We start from the raw sequence: 19,687 nt of genomic DNA on the forward strand, positions 1-19,687 counted from the left end.
AAATAAATAAATAAATAAATAAATAAATAAATAAATAAATAAATAAATAAATAAATAAATAAATAAATAAATAAATAAATAAATAAATAGATAGGCCTATATTATAGGCCCCCCTATTATAATTATAATTATAATTATAATTATAGCCTAATTATAATAGTTATAAAAAATACCTAAGGGGTGCTGCAATAATTATGTGTAGGGCCTACCCCGGGGTGGTGAATTAATAGGGGGGGGCAAAGATTTTGGCAGGCCAAAAGGGGGGCAAGCATTTTTGGCAGGTCGAAAGGGGGATCAAGCGATTTTGGCAGGTCGAAAGGGGGCAAGCAATTTTTGGCACAGATATTTTGGGCACCGTTTCTATATTACGCCCTAAAAAAAAAAGGAAAACGTTACGAACACGTTCAAATATGCAAAATTTCCTGCTCGCTGCGCTCGCATTATATGATAAGACAATTTAAGGTTTTAAATTTGGGTTCCCCAAAATCTTGCATGTGTAAGGGGGGGGCAAAGATTTTTGGCACGTCAAAAGGGGGGGCAAAGGTTTTTGGCACATCGAAAGAGGAAGAGGGGGCAAAGATTTTTGGGCACGGCCAAAGGGGGCAAGCGATTTTGGCAGACCATTTTGAGAATTCACCACCCTGGGGTACACATAATTTAGTTAAAATACAAAAGATGATGATTAGAAATAGTATATACAAAATAGATTTGATTTTATCGATGCTATTTAAAACAGTCTAATGTAACTTGAGCGCTCACTATAGGCCTACCTTCATAAATGGAAATCAAAGTTTTGTCCTAGTTTTGTAGTTTTTGGACATTATGGAATTTGTTAAAGTCCCAGTGGAAATCACAACATGATTCTATAAATATAAACAGTATCAGTTTAATATATATTAATATAGTCTATACAGTACAGCCTGTCTCAAAAAAAATTGTGCAAGTGAAAAGCGCTCCCTTTGGCGATTAGAAAATACCGTTGTGACATGATGCTTACATCAACGTCGAGGGCACAGTCTTAGCTCTCAAATACCGTTTGTTCTGTTCAATTTGCTCTTTTTAATCTCCAGATATGTTAAGTTAAGAACGAAAGGGTAAAATCACAATTGTGCCACTTTTACTAGGGAATAGGGCTGTTCATGTAAATCAATGATAGCTGATGTTGATGCGTCTAATTCACTCCCCCCTTGGGGGCTCGTGCATTAGACGCATCAACGCCAGCGCGCGTGTATTTTGTCTAATTTCATTAATTTGTCATATTTCATGAACTTGCCAAAGTTCATTAACCTACAAGTGTGTAATATTTGTTTGTTTTTTAACATGTCTTGAATGACAAAAAGAACAGTATTTACCACGGTAAAATCATTGACATGCACATTATATTTAATTTTACAGTAGAATGTGAAATATATTTTTATCGTTTATTTTGTCGTAAGATAAAAAAAAAATAGAATCAATATACCTTTATTATGATAAAACATTAAAAAAAATTTGTGTATTGTTGTGTAATTGATGCATTCTTTTGATTTTACGAAGGAACTCTTGATAATCATTGATTTACATGTACAGCACTCTTCCCTAGTAAAAGTGGCACAATTGTGATATTACCCTTTCGTTGTTAAGTAAGCATATCTCGAGATTAAAACAAGCAAGTTGAACATACTAAACGGCATTTGAGAGCTCAGACTATGCCCTTGACGTCAATGTAAGCATTATGTCACAACAGTATTTTCTAATTGCCACAGAGGGCGCTTTTCACTTGCACAATTTTTTTTGAGACAGGCTGTATATGGTACAATATAAACTGGTTCTCAAAGTGTTGCATCATCATTTTGCTTACTCAGACTAGGTGCTCAGTTATAATATAAACTAGATTTCGCGGTTCTCGGGTTGGGCGGTTCTCGTGATAGGCCTATCTCTAATCTAAGATGCCTTGCGTGCTGTGTTATTGAATAATTTGGTTTATTTTATGAGGATACCCAAAGACAGGAACGCCTATACATTGATGCATTGCTTGCTGTGTTATTGATTAGATTGGTTTGTTTTGCGAGGACACCCAAAGACAGGAAAGCATACTTTGATGCCGTGCTTGCTGTATTATTGATTAACTTAGTTTGTTTTGGGATGACACTCAAAGATAGGAAAGCTTACACCAAATCCTTGTTGTGTTATTGATTAACGTAGTTTGATTTGTGAGGACACCCAGAGACAGGAAAGACTACATTGATACCTTGCTTGCTGATGTGTTACTGATTACATTGGTTTTTTTGTGAGGACACCCAGAGACAGGAAAGCCTACTTTGATATCTTTCTTGCTGCGTTCTTGATTAACTTGGTTTGTTTGTGAGGACACCAAAAGACAGAAAAGTTTACATTGATGTGTAATTAATTAGATTCTCTGTTTACCTAGGATAGCAACCGACTACATTTTCACTGATTTTGAGGCCAATTCTTGAACGTTTTGAAATAAATAAAGTGTATTACCGTCTCGGTATATTCCTCAATCTCCCGTATGAATTTGGCGACATTTGGATCGAAACTGACGGAGCCTTTCATGGACTCACATAGATAGATAGATACAACTATTCGCTATTTATAGTAAGATTGATTTGTTTTGTGAGGACTCCCAAGGACAGGAAAGCCTACATTGATGCCTTGCTTGATGTGTTATTGATTAACATAGTTGGTTTTGTGAGGAGACCCAAAGACAGGAAAGCATACTTTCATGCCGTGCTTGCTGTATTATTGATTAAATTAGTTTGTTTTGGGAGGACTCTCAAAGACAGGAAGGCTTACATCAATTCCTTGTTGTGTTCTTCATTAGATTGATTTGTTTTGTGAGGACACCCAGAGACAGGAAAGCCTATACATTGATACCTTGCTTGCTGTGTTACTAATTACATTATTTTTTTTTGTGAGGACACCCAAAGACAGGAAAGCCTACGTTGATATCTTTCTTGCTACGTACGTTCTTGATTTATTGGTATGTTTTGTGAGAAGATCCAAAGACAGGAAATCCTACATTGATGCCTTGTGTGCTGTGTTATTAACTTAGTTTGTTTTGTGAGGACACTCAAAGACAAAGGACACCCAAAGACAGGAAAGCGTACTTTGATGCCGTGCTTGCTGTGTTATTAACTTTGTTTGTTTTGGGAGGACACCCAAAGATAGGGTTGATTTGAATGGGGAATATACTGCGGGGAAATCTCTTTTAATAGGAGGGCTTCAACGAACATTCTGGATAACCTCTATTTTTACGATATCGTAGAATGCCAGTTGAATAGTCACCAAAATGGTAAAATGGTAAAACAGGCACACAAAATTTCAGCAAAAGGTTTGTTTTATTACGTTTTTATCATTATTTTAAACCATACCGTAATTATTGGAATAGGAAATATACCTAAAGTATAAATATTTTGTATAGCTTGTTTTATTAACAATAATTACAGTGTCTTGTTCATAAGAAAGTTATTGAGAAGGGAAGGGCCTCTTCATTCTTTTCACAAATATCTCAATAGACTCTCCTTCCAGCCACACACCCTAGATCATAGATGTGTGCACCGACAAAGGGCCAAAAGTAGCTCTGATGGTAGATTTGTCTCCAAAGCAAATACATTGTCTCATCGTTGCTTGAAGTTTTCCACAGGAACACGTTTGGTCTCAAAGATTGGCACTTCCTCTGGTACGCCAAGATGATGGGGATGATCAATTGGCAAGACCAGCTGGCATTCTCCAGTATTAACATCCATGATAACTTGAATCGATACAAATCGCTCTCCATCAAAATAATAAGCGTATTTCAGTTGCTGGTCTTCAAAAGCATCGTGAATGTCAAAAGCATTTCTGTATGGGTCTGAGTCCATGTCTTCAAAGTTGTTCCACCTATCTTCTGCTGGATCTGTTGGAGTCGTTTCGTCTCTGCTGATGCTGACAAGTTCTGTTCCTGTCGGATGGTCCTGATGCGTTGGATTTTTGCTGTAAATTTGATCAAAATAAAAATAAATCTCAAAATAAATTTCCAAATTATTATTCTTTTAATGACATGTACCCGAAGGTTTAGTTTTCTCGTTGGAAATACATTATAGAAATTTTGCAGTTTTTTTTTTCGCCTGTAACTGCTTGATGCATCTTTCTTTTCGGTTAATAAATAATATGACTACAAACAAAAGCTTGCTGCATTGCTTTGTTCCTTTTTTATGTCTGAACTATGCAAGCCTTATGCAGTGTGATAGCGCTGCTGCATGAGTTGGCTCCCAGATAGTTATTAACCTCGATCCCGCTTGAAGCCCAGCCTGCCGGTCCAGCCTGGTTATAGAGGAGGTAATTGAACCAGGTAGAACATTCCATGCATAGGTGAGCTGAGGATGGAAGGAATTACCTCTGGTCTAAATGTTAAGAAGATAACGGAAGACGGACATGGCGTTGATCTTATAATTATAAAATTTGTGCAGTAATTATAGCCCTACGTTATAATTGATTTCTTTTCAAAATCATTTGATGCACGATATCCAGTTTCCCCCTCATGAGCTTTGGCACCAGTTTCCCTGTCAAATATGGGCGGCATGAAAAGGACATTGGGTATTTCCCCCCCCCCGTCTTTTCCCCCAGTTGCACCTGGTAAATGGGGAAAGTTTCCACTCTTTTGAGGTAAAAGTAGATACAACATTCCAAATGCTTGTTCCCTCGAAAAAAAAGACAAAATCTCAATCAATGTTCAACTTTGTAGGCCTAGGTAATTTTAATCGGTTTCATTCGCAATCAAGTTTTGTGAAATGTAAGTTTTAAACTAAATTAAAATTGTAACGTCGCTTATACAATACATGATCTTACTGGGCTTGTTTTGCTCTTTTTCATACATCCTGAGTAGGCCCATCATATTTGTAAAGTTGTAGGGCGTCTGTCTATACTCACCACTCTTCAAGCATTTTCTCACAATAATCAATGAGCTCTTTTCGGTCACCATCCGTGTTAAAGATGTCATGGTGGAAGCCCATAACATCACCAGGCCTTAAGTTAGGATCGGATTCCATTTCTCTGACACTGACTCTCTCTGTGGTTGACGAAGCCAGACCTTGCACCAGATTTTCCAAACGTCGACGTTTTGATGGACTAACGGTTGGTTGTACATCCTGTCCGCTACCGTTGATATCGGTGACTGTTGCAGGTTTCAGTTCAATAAAGCTTCAATAGCTACACTACTGGAATGATTAGTGTCGGCAGTAGACGATGCCGGTGAGTCCGAATCAAGTTCTGAGACCATGATTACCAGTAGAAATCTGTTTTTTAAATGTAGGAAGATTTAATTGTTATTGTATGCTGTAATCCCGGTCTGTGAATTAAAAATAGGCCTTGGCGTTGACGACAAGCATGACAAGTTGCAACCAACGGACAGTCATGAAAGTGGTGACACGAAATTTGAAATTAAATTACGCGGCAGCGCACTGCGCGCTTCACATCAGCGCGCTTCACATCGGCACGCGTATCAGGCTTTCGCGCCAGGGCGCGTAGCACACTAACGGACTGCGTGCTGCCGGTCAATGACCTGTTGAGGTTTCAACACGCCAACACGTAAATTCAATCCAAAGTGCGGGAAATTTATCCGTTGATAACATTCATGATTTTCATGAACGTGAACTGAATTAATTATCTGTAAGCATAATTCATTTTAAAAAAAAGCTAACTTCAGAAGTGCCATCAATAAACTGCGGCTTGCACATTTTCAAACTGCCATAATTCTATATAGCTCAGTCTCGGCCTTAGCTTTGAACGTTTACAGCTCAGCCTCAGGACAGAAGAAGCACTGATATTGACAACGTAGGCCTACGATGATGGGTAACGAAGACAAGACTCCAAGTAAAGTTCTCACGGCAGTAAAGCTGCAGTCCAAATCAGACCAAACCACTCACGGCATGCTCAAGTCCCCAAAAGAAACCATGTATGTCTATCAAGACTTTTTCATCTTTTGGACCTACTATCGACGAAAAAATTGCTGCAAATGTTAGACCCTTGGACCCAACGCGTACAAGTCAAGCGTGTCGCATCAGCCATCAGCGGGGCCATCAGGTGTGAATGTGAATGGAAACGTACATAGCTAAACGTTCACACACAAGATTCATACAGCATGGCTACCAATCAGCGGGAAGATGAACAGGCCTACTATGATTGGACCATTTCAACTAGGACCTATTCAACAATATCAAAAGCCTGTTACGTCCCAACCACAGCAAGCAATAGCAGCACATTTCTTTGATGGACAGAAGTTTGTGCCGGTTCACGTTGAAAAATGAGTCCAGATACACTCACAATGTTGAACTGTTTTCAGATGCATTGTCAAGTGTTACACAGATGCAGTTTGAATCAGTACATACCGGGACTTCCAACATCAATCATGATAATCAGGCCCAAATTCAGGAATTAAAAAAAAGGTCATATAGGGGCCTGATATGGGAATGAGTGTTTGATCAATATCGCTTGTTCAATATTATAATTTTAAAAAGTCTCGAATCTGATTATGCACGATTTTGAAAAACAAAAATGCTTAAGTTAAGGTCAAAAATGAAAGTTTAGGGCATTTTGCTTTTCCCCAAGAAAAATCATACCCATAGGACGGAAATAACACCTATAGGCCTAGGCCTATAATTTATTATATGACGCCCTCATGTCTCCTTTATAGAACCCATACCATTCCTCTTGTGTGTCAGTTATATTTGTCTCAAAATAAGAACAAAACAACGATGACAGTTTCCATGGCTACTATTTTTTAAACTGTTGCGATTTGGTAGTTCACGGCATCTTGCAAAAGGTAGTCAGCGTTTGGCAAAAATTGCATTGATCACTAATAGCGAGTTATATAGATATGGTTCTTGAGTTATGTTGTAAAGAGGGCTGAAACAACAACACTTTTGTAAAACGTACATAACTCATTAACAACAAAAAATCAAGCAAGTTTTCATAGTATATGATTTGTATATTATTTGTAGAATGAACTTTTGCAAAACATCAAAGTGTCATTTTGCAAATTTTTCAATAGAATACTAAATTACAAGAAGAAGAGCTGGATGCGTAGTAGGCCTATAGGGGAATTCCCGTACCAACTCGGTCGGATGGAATTCGGTGAACACACGCGATTGAACCCAGCAGAACGGGAGTATATATAAAACGGGGATCCCAAAAACGGAGACCCCGAAAACGGGGACCCCTTAAAATCAACCCATAAAGTTACCGACAAATTTCTAGGGGTTCCCCGTTTTTCAACTTTGGGGTCCCCGTTTTACAGATTGACCCAGGGTAATCTGTAAAACGGGGACCCCAAAAACGAGGACCCCTATTTTTTCACTCTATTTTAAGACTGATGAGTCTCCAAATCTCGACAAAATATTCATCATGGATATACTAATATTACAAATGTAATTTATGAAAGTAGTAAACACTTCTTATATAATTGTCCAATATACAAAATGTTGGGGTCCCCGTTTTTAGGGTCCCCGTTTTACAGATTGACCTAGGGTAATCTGTAAAACGGGGACCCCAAAAACGGGGACCCCTTAAAATCACCCCCTAGAAATTTGTCAGAAGCTTTATGGGGTGATTTTAAGGGTCCCCGTTTTTGGGTCTCCCCGTTTTACAGATTACCCTAGGTCAATCTGTAAAACGGGGAGTCATGGCGTCAACATTCTACTGATTCGTTGACAAATATATTCAAATTCATCATTTCGCAAATCAACTAAATAGTGAGCCGGGATAGTGAGGGAGTGCTGAGAGCTCTGGAAGGGTGTCTGCTGGAATTAATTCCTCAGTCGACAATTTTTGTACTGGCAGACGTGGCTTCAAATATTCTATCACATATCCAAAATCGACCAAAATCCACCCTGGGTAAAATAATCTACAGGCATTTAAAAATCACGATTTTGCAGTCAAAATGAACAAATCACGAACATTTCCGACTGTTAAGCCGCATTTTCACAAACATGGTTAATGTGTGTTTGGGGCTACCATCCTGCACATGATTAGGCCTTTATGGAACGATTGCTCGCCTATCTTGAGGAAATTGAATATAATTAGTAAGAAAGAACAGTAAATTGTTCCGTTAGCCAACCCAAAGTGTTTCAATTAGACCAAAAATAAATTCCGACCAGCCCACAACCCAACTTTAAAAAAATCAAGGAATGTACTGGCGCAGGATTCAAACCCATAACAGGCTTCCGACTGCCATAAACATCCGTCTGGTGAGTGGTGATCGAAAGGTCGTGGGTTCGAATCCCGCGTCGGTATATTCCCTTGATCTTTTTTTTTTTCAAGTTGGGTTGTGCCGGTTGGAATTTGTGTTTATTTGTAACACTTTGGGTCGGCTGCTAATAACTATTCTTTCTTTCTTAAAAATAGATTGGTCATTGGTTGCCAACTTTTGCTCAAAAATCAGCTTTTCAATAGTTAAATGGGTCGGATATCAGCTTGCATGTTCAGTGATAGGCGCCCTTGTGGTTGTATTAGACTTCGTCGCAGACGGACTGTTACTGGTTACTGTTACCAAGTAATAAATGGACAATCGAGTCATGTTCACCACTTGGAGCCAAGACTAGGCCTACACTTTGCTATAAAACTCCCGTCTTTTTTAGGCCTGTTCTAAAACTGCAGTCCGGAGTAGGCCGCGCTGTTTAGGCTGTAGGCCTATACAAAACAAGAGACATTTATTATTAGGTCTGCTCTCAGTATTGAATTCGAAATAGGTTTGCCGACTATTTTACACCTGACTGAAGGTCCTATTATCATATGACCATGTTTTGGACCAGACTCTGGTTTTGGACCGTAGCTATCTTTTCGCCAGTTCTAACCGCAGCTCTAAGGTGAGTTAATTCAGCCAATCTTTACCATGTTTTTTTTTGTTTTTTTAATTTAATTAAATTTTACTGGAATAGAATTCGTGTTGATATGATGAATAATAAACTTATGCTATAAATTATTTTAATACAGACCTATATCACTCTTAGAGAGAAAAAATAGGTTTTAAAAGAGTTCAAAAGTATCCTCTTGTGAGAACAAAAAGATTAACTAGACATAGCTGTGGTCTAAGACCACAAACACAGCCGAGGGGTGACCCCTTAATGACCTTTGACCCCAAAATTTATTAACCCTCCATAGACATTGGCTAATGTCAATGCGTGGTGTGCATGTAGCATCACTCTGCTATGTTATTTGTGGCAGAATAGGTATTTTGATGGTTTCTCGTCTCGGACCGGCAGTGACCCCTTAATGACCTTTGACCCCAAATAAAAATGGCCCTCTTTAATTAATGGTATGAAGATGTTTAGGGTTCATACTACTAAATCCGCCTGTGAAGCGGTTTCCGGCAAAAGTTTATCACGCCTATAGTCCCAACTTTGCATAAAAATTGTGCAAAATCGGTACAATATTAACACTTTTACTAGTGTTGCAAATCGTGTTTTGCTAGAACTTGTGAATATGATCTCTACTAATTTGAACAGAAAACGCGAAAATGTGAGTGATGTTTACGATGATGAGCACATGAACACACGAGGTCAAAACGCGGTTAGCAGTCGGACGTACACACGGGAAAATCGGGCCTTTTTATATAGCGCTATTTTTCTCAAAAAGTAGACCTAAAATTTGGTGTCATTTTCAGATATGTTATGCAGAATTTTGTTCTGATTAAGATGATATCAAATATATATTTCAAAGTGAGACGTAACTCGACTTAAAGCCTAAAACGTGACCCCTATTTTGCACGTAAAGTCTATGGAAAGCTATTATGTGGTATGTACCCTTTACGATGAAGAGCCCAGTGAAGAGGCGGCGATAAAGGAGTCCCGGGAAAGTAGTTAATCACCGTAACCTTCCGAGTCCAAAATGTGTAACCCGTAACATAGTTCTTTTTAAAAAGAAGACACTGAGCTAAATAGTTACAATTTATACGGATCTGAGTTAATTATTTACTTGATGCAACATAAACGAGCGTTTTAGCATCAAAAGGAAAGGACAATTATCTATTATAGAAAATTGATCAATACTATCGAAAGAACCTTTGAAGAAGTATTTTGAAAGTATTCGGTCAGACATCGAAAGTGAACCCTTAATGACCTTTGACCCCGCCGAAAAAAATACCACGTGTACACTAGGTGACATCAATTCATGTGTGAATATACCGTCAGTGTGCTATGTTTTTCTTGGCCGATAAAAATGTTTGAAGATATTTTGTTTTATACATGAAGTGACCCCTTAATAACCTTTGACCCCAAATAAAAAAAAAATACCACATACATTGGGTAAACACAATTCATGTGTGAACATACCATCACTCTCCTATGTTTTTCTTAGCTAATAAAATTTTTGAAGATATTTCGATTTATACCGGAAGTGACCCCTTAATGACCTTTGACCCCAAATCTGTGTACACCCCATAGACACTGGGTAATAACAATGCATGTGTGCAAGTGGCGTCACTGTCCTACGTAATTTGTGGGAGAAGATGCATTTTAGCTGAAATCACTTTTTTGACCCCTATGACCCCTGCGTGACCTTTGACCCCACAATTTTCACGTGACATGTAGGGGCATGGTCAATGATGGTTGTGACCAAGTTAGGTCATTATTATGTTTTCAGAATCTTGCTTCCTATACCTCTCCACACAGTTTAAAACGTCAAAAAAATAGCATATTGGATGCATTTCGAATCCAATTTTAGCGCCACCTGGATCCCAATCCCCCGTGATTTTTAAAATCGCTGATTTTGCCGCCAATTTTAACGTATTGTAAATTGACCGATCGTATGTGATCAAGAGATAACACAAACGCACTGTATGAGACTATTCATTCATGAACTCGATTTTGTTTATTTTGCTGTCAAACCGGGAGAATTTGATTTTCTACGGACGCGGAAAGAGATGTTTAATTTCATGATTCTAGGCTTGAAAGTCAACAATGTGGGGTACTAAATGCATGTTTCAGCTGCTTAGAAATGAAGAAATTAATGTGGTTTGTTGAAATATCTTTGGAAAGTAAAAAAAAGTAGTAAAAACCGGTGCTAAACCACTACGTAAAAGCTGCAGAATTCGGCAATCTCGCACAATCGGACATCAAAAATTATCAAATTTTCTGACCAAACCAGAGGATTTATACCTGCAAAATGACACTTATCACTTTTTGAACTAATTTGAGACTCTGTAAGGTGTGAATGATGTTAGCACAGACAAGGTAGGGTTTTAGATAAGCTTATGAAATCGGCAAATATAGTCCACCCAACTGCACTGTTGCCTTGGCTCTTGCACTGGCTGCAGGCTTGCACTCTGATTTTGTAGCTTAAGTTACGCTTACTTTATCAGTTTATTGCCTATCAAATATCATTATAAACACTTTATTACTTCATATTTTAACCCTCATAATTCAATTATATCATTTCGCAACTTACGAACGACTCGGAACGAGTACGTAACTTCATGAGACAGGGATTTTTTCCCATTTTTTTCCCTCTAGTGTTGGTAGGCAATATCTGGGAAGTGCAGATTAGTAAATAATTTTAGTGAAATGTATTTTACAATACATTCTAAAGTTACGATGGATTTTGAGACTTACGAAGCGCTACGAATCGTCATAAATTTTGGTGAAATGAATCCCCATTAATTTAAATGTTACGGAAACTTATGGAATTCCGGAAGTAGGGCTGGCCAAAAAAGTCCGGAAGTAGGCCGGAAAAAAAAATTCAAATTTTTTTTTTTTTTTTTTTTCAATTTTTTTTTTTTTTTGCTCTAGGCATGTAAGATCAGTCGATTTTGACCTCCCCACACAAAAAAAAAAATCACGAAAAATTTTAAAAAAATCGAATTTTGTCTTTTAATTTAAGATTCTGAAAACATAATAATGATAAAATTGGATGGTTTATTTCACCCAATGCAAAATTTATTGGTCTCGCTATGAGTTTTAAAATATTGGACTCGACTACGTCTCGGCCCAATATTTTAAAACTCATAGCTCGACTAATAAATTTGTGCATTGGGTTCAAACCATCAATTTTATATCATAATCGATACGAGCATGTCAGTGCTAGAGCAAAATAATGTAAAGGTTGACAGAAGAAAGGTAGACGATCTCGTAAGAAACAAAACACAGCTCTCGGCTGTGTAATAAAAGCCCTCGACCATTGCGCGCGACCACGTACGTGTAGGATTGTCGGCTGCTACGCTGTGCATACATGTCGAATTTGAAGGATATAAGTCTTTTAATTAAAATGACCTCTAAATGACCTTTGATCCCAATTATTTTTACACCACATAGACACTGGCTATAGCCAATATATATGCACCAGGCACATATCCCTGCGAGGTGTAATTTGAGAAAAGAAGCATTTTGAAAGTATTCGGTCAGACATCGAAAGTGACCCCTTAATGACCTATGACCCCACCGAAAAAAAAATACCACGTATACACTAGGTGACATCAATTGATGAGTGAATATACCGTCAGTGTGCTATGTTTTTCTTGGCCGATAAAAATTTTTGAAGATATTTTGTTTTATACAGGAAGTGACCCTTAATAACCTTTGACCCCAAATAAAAAAATACCACATATACATTGGGTAAACACAATTCATGTGTGAACATACCATCACTCTCCTATGTTTTTCTTAGCTAATAAAATTTTTTGAAGATATTTCGATTTATACCGAAGTGACCCCTTAATGACCTTTGACCCCAAATCTGTGTACACCCCATAGACACTGGGTAATAACAATGCATGTGTGCAAGTGGCGTCACTGTCCTCACGTAATTTGTGGGAGAAGATGCATTTTTAGCTGAAATCACTTTTTTGACCCCTATGACCCCTGCGTGACCTTTGACCCCACAATTTTCACGTGACATGTAGGGGCATGGTCAATGATGGTTGTGACCAAGTTAGGTCAAAATCGGTACGAGCATGTCAGTGCTAGAGCAAAATAATGTAAAGGTTGACAGAAGAAAGGTAGACGATCTCGTAAGAAACAAAACACAGCTCTCGGCTGTGTAATAAAAAAGCCCCTCTCGACCATTGCGCGCGACCACGTGTAGGATTGTCGGCTGCTACGCTGTGCATACATGTCGAATTTGAAGGATATAAGTCTTTTAATTAAAATGACCTCTAAATGACCTTTGATCCCAATTATTTTTACACCACATAGACACTGGCTATAGCCAATATATATGCACCAGGCACATATCCCTGCGAGGTGTAATTTGAGAAAAGAAGCATTTTGAAAGTATTCGGTCAGACATCGAAAGTGACCCCTTAATGGCCTTTGACCACGCTGAAAAAAATACCACGTATACACTAGGTGACATCAATTGATGTGTGAATATACCGTCAGTGTGCTATGTTTTTAAATTGGCGATACAAATTTTTGAAGATATTTTGTTTTATACAGGAAGTGACCCCTTAATAACCTTTGACCCCAAATAAAAAAATACCACATATACATTGGGTAACACAATTCATGTGTGAACATACCATCACTCTCCTATGTTTTTCTTAGCTAATAAAATTTTTGAAGATATTTCGATTTATACCGGAAGTGACCCCTTAATGACCTTTGACCCCAAATCTGTGTACACCCCATAGACACTGGGTAATAACAATGCATGTGTGCAAGTGGCGTCACTGTCCTACGTAATTTGTGGGAGAATATGCATTTTTAGCTGAAATCACCTTTTTGACCCCTATGACCCCTGCGTGACCTTTGACCCCACAATTTTCACGTGACATGTAGGGGCATGGTCAATGATGGTTGTGACCAAGTTAGGTCAAAATCGGTACGAGCATGTCAGTACTAGAGCAAAATAATGTAAAGGTTGACAGAAGAAAGGTAGACGATCTCGTAAGAAACAAAACACAGCTCTCGGCTGTGTAATAAAAGCCCTCGACCATTGCGCGCGACCACGTGTAGGATTGTCGGCTGCTACGCTGTGCATACATGTCGAATTTGAAGGATATAAGTCTTTTAATTAAAATGACCTCTAAATGACCTTTGATCCCAATTATTTTTACACCACATAGACACTGGCTATAGCCAATATATATGCACCAGGCACATATCCCTGCGAGGTGTAATTTGAGAAAAGAAGCATTTTGAAAGTATTCGGTCAGACATCGAAAGTGACCCCTTAATGACCTTTGACCCCGCCGAAAAAAATACCACGTGTACACTAGGTGACATCAATTCATGTGTGAATATACCGTCAGTGTGCTATGTTTTTCTTGGCCGATAAAAATGTTTGAAGATATTTTGTTTTATACATGAAGTGACCCCTTAATAACCTTTGACCCCAAATAAAAAAAAATACCACATACATTGGGTAAACACAATTCATGTGTGAACATACCATCACTCTCCTATGTTTTTCTTAGCTAATAAATTTTTTGAAGATATTTCGATTTATACCGGAAGTGACCCCTTAATGACCTTTGACCCCAAATCTGTGTACACCCCATAGACACTGGGTAATAACAATGCATGTGTGCAAGTGGCGTCACTGTCCTACGTAATTTGTGGGAGAAGATGCATTTTTAGCTGAAATCACTATTTTGACCCCTATGACCCCTGCGTGACCTTTGACCCCACAATTTTCACGTGACATGTAGGGGCATGGTCAATGATGGTTGTGACCAAGTTAGGTCATTATTATGTTTTCAGAATCTTGCTTCCTATACCTCTCCACACAGTTTAAAACGTCAAAAAATAGCATATTGGATGCATTTCGAATCCAATTTTAGCGCCACCTGGATCCCAATCCCCCGTGATTTTTAAAATCGCTGATTTTGCCGCCAATTTTAACGTATTGTAAATTGACCGATCGTATGTGATCAAGAGATAACACAAACGCACTGTATGAGACTATTCATTCATGAACTCGATTTTGTTTATTTTGCTGTCAAACCGGGAGAATTTGATTTTCTACGGACGCGGAAAGAGATGTTTAATTTCATGATTCTAGGCTTGAAAGTCAACAATGTGGGGTACTAAATGCATGTTTCAGCTGCTTAGAAATGAAGAAATTAATGTGGTTTGTTGAAATATCTTTGGAAAGTACAAAAAACTAGTAAAAACCGGTGCTAAACCACTACGTAAAAGCTGCAGAATTCGGCAATCTCGCACAATCGGACATCAAAAATTATCAAATTTTCTGACCAAACCAGAGGATTTATACCTGCCAAATGCCAATTATCACTTTTTGAACTAATTTGAGACTCTGTAAGGTGTGAATGATGTTAGCACAGACAAGGTAGGGTTTTAGATAAGCTTATGAAATCGGCAAATATAGTCCACCCAACTGCACTGTTGCCTTGGCTCTTGCACTGGCTGCAGGCTTGCACTCTGATTTTGTAGCTTAAGTTACGCTTACTTTATCAGTTTATTGCCTATCAAATATCATTATAAACACTTTATTACTTCATATTTTTAACCCTCATAATTCAATTATATCATTTCAAGCAACTTACTGAACGACTCGGGCGAATCACGTAACTTCATGAGACAGGGATTTTTTCCCATTTTTTTCCCTCTAGTGTTGGTAGGCAATATCTGGGAAGTGCAGATTAGTAAATAATTTTAGTGAACTGTTTTTTACAATACATTCTAAAGTTACGATGGATTTTGAGACTTCTGAAGCGCTACACGAATCGTCATAAATTTTGGTGAAATGAATCCCCATTAATTTAAATGTTACGGAAACTTATGGAATTCGGAAGTAGGGCTGGCCAAAAAAGTCCGAAGTAGGCGGAAAAAAAATTCCAAATTTTTTTTTTTTTTTTTTTTTCAATTTTTTTTTTTTTTTGCTCTAGGCATGTAAGATCAGTCGATTTTTACCTCCCCCCACAAAAAAAAAAAATCAAGAAAAATTTTTTTAAAAAAATCGAATTTTGTCTTTTAATTTAAGATTCTGAAAACATAATAATGATAAAATTGGATGGTTTATTTCACCCAATGCAAAATTTATTGGTCTCGCTATGAGTTTTAAAATATTGGACTCGACTACGTCTCGTCCAATATTTTAAAACTCATAGCTCGACCAATAAATTTGTGCATTGGGTTCAAACCATCCAATTTTATATCATAATCGGTACGAGCATGTCAGTGCTAGAGCAAAATAATGTAAAGGTTGACAGAAGAAAGGTAGACGATCTCGTAAGAAACAAAACACAGCTCTCGGCTGTGTAATAAAAGCCCTCGACCATTATTGCGCGACCACGTGCGTGTAGGATTGTCGGCTGCTACGCTGTGCATACATGTCTAATTTGAAGGATATAAGTCTTTTAATTAAAATGACCTCTAAATGACCTTTGATCCCAATTATTTTTACACCACATAGACACTGGCTATAGCCAATATATATGCACCAGGCACATATCCCTGCGAGGTGTAATTTGAGAAAAGAAGCATTTTGAAAGTATTCGGTCAGACATCGAAAGTGACCCCTTAATGACCTATGACCCCACCGAAAAAAAATACCACGTATACACTAGGTGACATCAATTGATGAGTGAATATACCGTCAGTGTGCTATGTTTTTCTTGGCCGATAAAAATTTTTGAAGATATTTTGTTTTATACAGGAAGTGACCCCTTAATAACCTTTGACCCCAAATAAAAAAATACCACATATACATTGGGTAAACACAATTCATGTGTGAACATACCATCACTCTCCTATGTTTTTCTTAGCTAATAAAATTTTTTGAAGATATTTCGATTTATACGGAAGTGACCCCTTAATGACCTTTGACCCCAAATCTGTGTACACCCCATAGACACTGGGTAATAACAATGCATGTGTGCAAGTGGCGTCACTGTCCTCGTAATTTGTGGGAGAAGATGCATTTTAGCTGAAATCACTTTTTGACCCCTATGACCCCTGCGTGACCTTTGACCCCACAATTTTCACGTGACATGTAGGGGCATGGTCAATGATGGTTGTGACCAAGTTAGGTCAAAATCGGTACGAGCATGTCAGTGCTAGAGCAAAATAATGTAAAGGTTGACAGAAGAAAGGTAGACGATCTCGTAAGAAACAAAACACAGCTCTCGGCTGTGTAATAAAAGCCCTCGACCATTCTTGTAGCGACCACGTGTAGGATTGTCGGCTGCTACGCTGTGCATACATGTCTAATTTGAAGGATATAAGTCTTTTAATTAAAATGACCTCTAAATGACCTTTGATCCCAATTATTTTTACACCACATAGACACTGGCTATAGCCAATATATATGCACCAGGCACATATCCCTGCGAGGTGTAATTTGAGAAAAGAAGCATTTTGAAAGTATTCGGTCAGACATCGAAAGTGACCCCTTAATGGCCTTTGACCCCGCTGAAAAAAATACCACGTATACACTAGGTGACATCAATTGATGTGTGAATATACCGTCAGTGTGCTATGTTTTTCGTGGCCGATACAAATTTTTGAAGATATTTTGTTTTATACAGGAAGTGACCCCTTAATAACCTTTGACCCCAAATAAAAAAATACCACATATACATTGGGTAAACACAATTCATGTGTGAACATACCATCACTCTCCTATGTTTTTCTTAGCTAATAAAATTTTTTGAAGATATTTCGATTTATACCGAAGTGACCCCTTAATGACCTTTGACCCCAAATCTGTGTACACCCCATAGACACTGGGTAATAACAATGCATGTGTGCAAGTGGCGTCACTGTCCCACGTAATTTGTGGGAGAATATGCATTTTAGCTGAAGTCACTTTTTTTGACCCCTATGACCCCTGCGTGACCTTTGACCCCACAATTTTCACGTGACATGTAGGGGCATGGTCAATGATGGTTGTGACCAAGTTAGGTCAAAATCGGTGCGAGCATGTCAGTACTAGAGCAAAATAATGTAAAGGTTGACAGAAGAAAGGTAGACGATCTCAGTAAGAAACAAAACACAGCTCTCGGCTGTGTAATAAAAGCCCTCGACCATTGCGCGCGACCACGTGTAGGATTGTCGGCTGCTACGCTGTGCATACATGTCGAATTTGAAGGATATAAGTCTTTTAATTAAAATGACCTCTAAATGACCTTTGATCCCAATTATTTTTACACCACATAGACACTGGCTATAGCCAATATATATGCACCAGGCACATATCCCTGCGAGGTGTAATTTGAGAAAAGAAGCATTTTGAAAGTATTCGGTCAGACATCCAAAGTGACCCCTTAATGGCCTTTGACCCCGCTGAAAAAAATACCACGTATACACTAGGTGACATCAATTGATGTGTGAATATACCGTCAGTGTGCTATGTTTTTCGTGGCCGATACAAATTTTTGAAGATATTTTGTTTTATACAGGAAGTGACCCCTTAATAACCTTTGACCCCAAATAAAAAAATACCACATATACATTGGGTAAACACAATTCATGTGTGAACATACCATCACTCTCCTATGTTTTTCTTAGCTAATAAATTTTTTGAAGATATTTCGATTTATACGGAAGTGACCCCTTAATGACCTTTGACCCCAAATCTGTGTACACCCCATAGACACTGGGTAATAACAATGCATGTGTGCAAGTGGCGTCACTGTCCTACGTAATTTGTGGGAGAAGATGCATTTTAGCTGAAATCACTTTTTGACCCCTATGACCCCTGCGTGACCTTTGACCCCACAATTTTCACGTGACATGTAGGGGCATGGTCAATGATGGTTGTGACCAAGTTAGGTCAAAATCGGTACGAGCATGTCAGTGCTAGAGCAAATGTAAAGGTTGACAGAAGAAAGGTAGACGATCTCAGAAGAAACAAAACACAGCTCTCGGCTGTGTAATAAAAACCCTCGACCATTGCTGCGCGCGACCACGTGTAGGATTGTCGGCTGCTACGCTGTGCATACATGTCTAATTTGAAGGATATAAGTCTTTTAATTAAAATGACCTCTAAATGACCTTTGATCCCAATTATTTTTACACCACATAGACACTGGCTATAGCCAATATATATGCACCAGGCAGATATCCCTGCGCCGTGTAATTTGAGAAAAGAAGCATTTTGAAAGTATTCGGTCAGACATCGAAAGTGACCCCTTAATGACCTTTGACCCCGCTGAAAAAATACCACGTATACACTAGGTGACATCAATTGATGTGTGAATATACCGTCAGTGTGCTATGTTTTTCGTGGCCGATACAAATTTTTGAAGATATTTTGTTTTATACAGGAAGTGACCCCTTAATAACCTTTGACCCCAAATAAAAAAATACCACATATACATTGGGTAAACACTATTCATGTGTGAACAAACCATCACTCTCCTATGTTTTTCTTAGCTAATAAATTTTTTGAAGATATTTGATTTATACGGAAGTGACCCCTAATGACCTTTGACCCCAAATCTGTGTACACCCCATAGACACTGGGTAATAACAATGCATGTGTGCAAGTGGCGTCACTGTCCTACGTAATTTGTGGGAGAAGATGCATTTTTAGCTGAAATCACTTTTTTGACCCCTATGACCCCTGCGTGACCTTTGACCCCACTATTTTCACGTGACATGTAGGGGCATGGTCAATGATGGTTGTGACCAAGTTAGGTCAAAATCGGTACGAGCATGTCAGTGCTAGAGCAAAATAATGTAAAGGTTGACAGAAGAAAGGTAGACGATCTCGTAAGAAACAAAACACAGCTCTCGGCTGTGTAATGAAA

The 19,687-nt window shown here is 38.3% G+C and overlaps 2 protein-coding genes across 2 annotated transcripts in view; one reads left to right on the forward strand and one right to left on the reverse strand.

Moving 5' to 3' along the window:
- Window positions 1-3,567: 3,567 nt before the first annotated feature.
- On the reverse strand, window positions 3,568-6,390 carry LOC140157194 (uncharacterized). Its single transcript, XM_072180313.1, has 3 exons — window positions 6,369-6,390; window positions 4,912-5,155; window positions 3,568-3,975 (listed from the first exon to the last, which is right to left on the reverse strand). Exons 1-3 carry the CDS (start codon window positions 6,388-6,390, stop codon window positions 3,621-3,623), a joined length of 621 nt encoding a protein of 206 aa, XP_072036414.1. The 3' UTR covers window positions 3,568-3,620.
- Window positions 6,391-8,641: 2,251 nt separating this feature from the next.
- The window catches only part of LOC140172490 (complement C3-like), a 118,132-nt gene continuing 107,086 nt past the window's right edge, over window positions 8,642-19,687 (forward strand). The window contains exon 1 of the mRNA XM_072195660.1: window positions 8,642-8,843. Within this exon, the coding sequence (XP_072051761.1) occupies window positions 8,770-8,843 (74 nt within the window). The 5' untranslated portion in view covers window positions 8,642-8,769. The remainder of the gene's footprint in view (window positions 8,844-19,687) is intronic.

Source organism: Amphiura filiformis, chromosome 1 (genome assembly GCF_039555335.1).
Source record: "Amphiura filiformis chromosome 1, Afil_fr2py, whole genome shotgun sequence".
Lineage (NCBI taxonomy): Eukaryota > Metazoa > Echinodermata > Ophiuroidea > Amphilepidida > Amphiuridae > Amphiura > Amphiura filiformis.

Coding starts and splice junctions, on each gene's coding strand:
- LOC140157194 (XM_072180313.1), bottom strand. CDS start 6,390: ATGATTGATGTTGGAAGTCCCG. Junction 5,156..6,368: donor GATTGATGTTGGAAGTCCCG/GTATGTACTGAT, acceptor AACCTGCAACAG/TCACCGATATCAACGGTAGC. Junction 3,976..4,911: donor GAGAAAATGCTTGAAGAGTG/GTGAGTATAGAC, acceptor TCAAATTTACAG/CAAAAATCCAACGCATCAGG.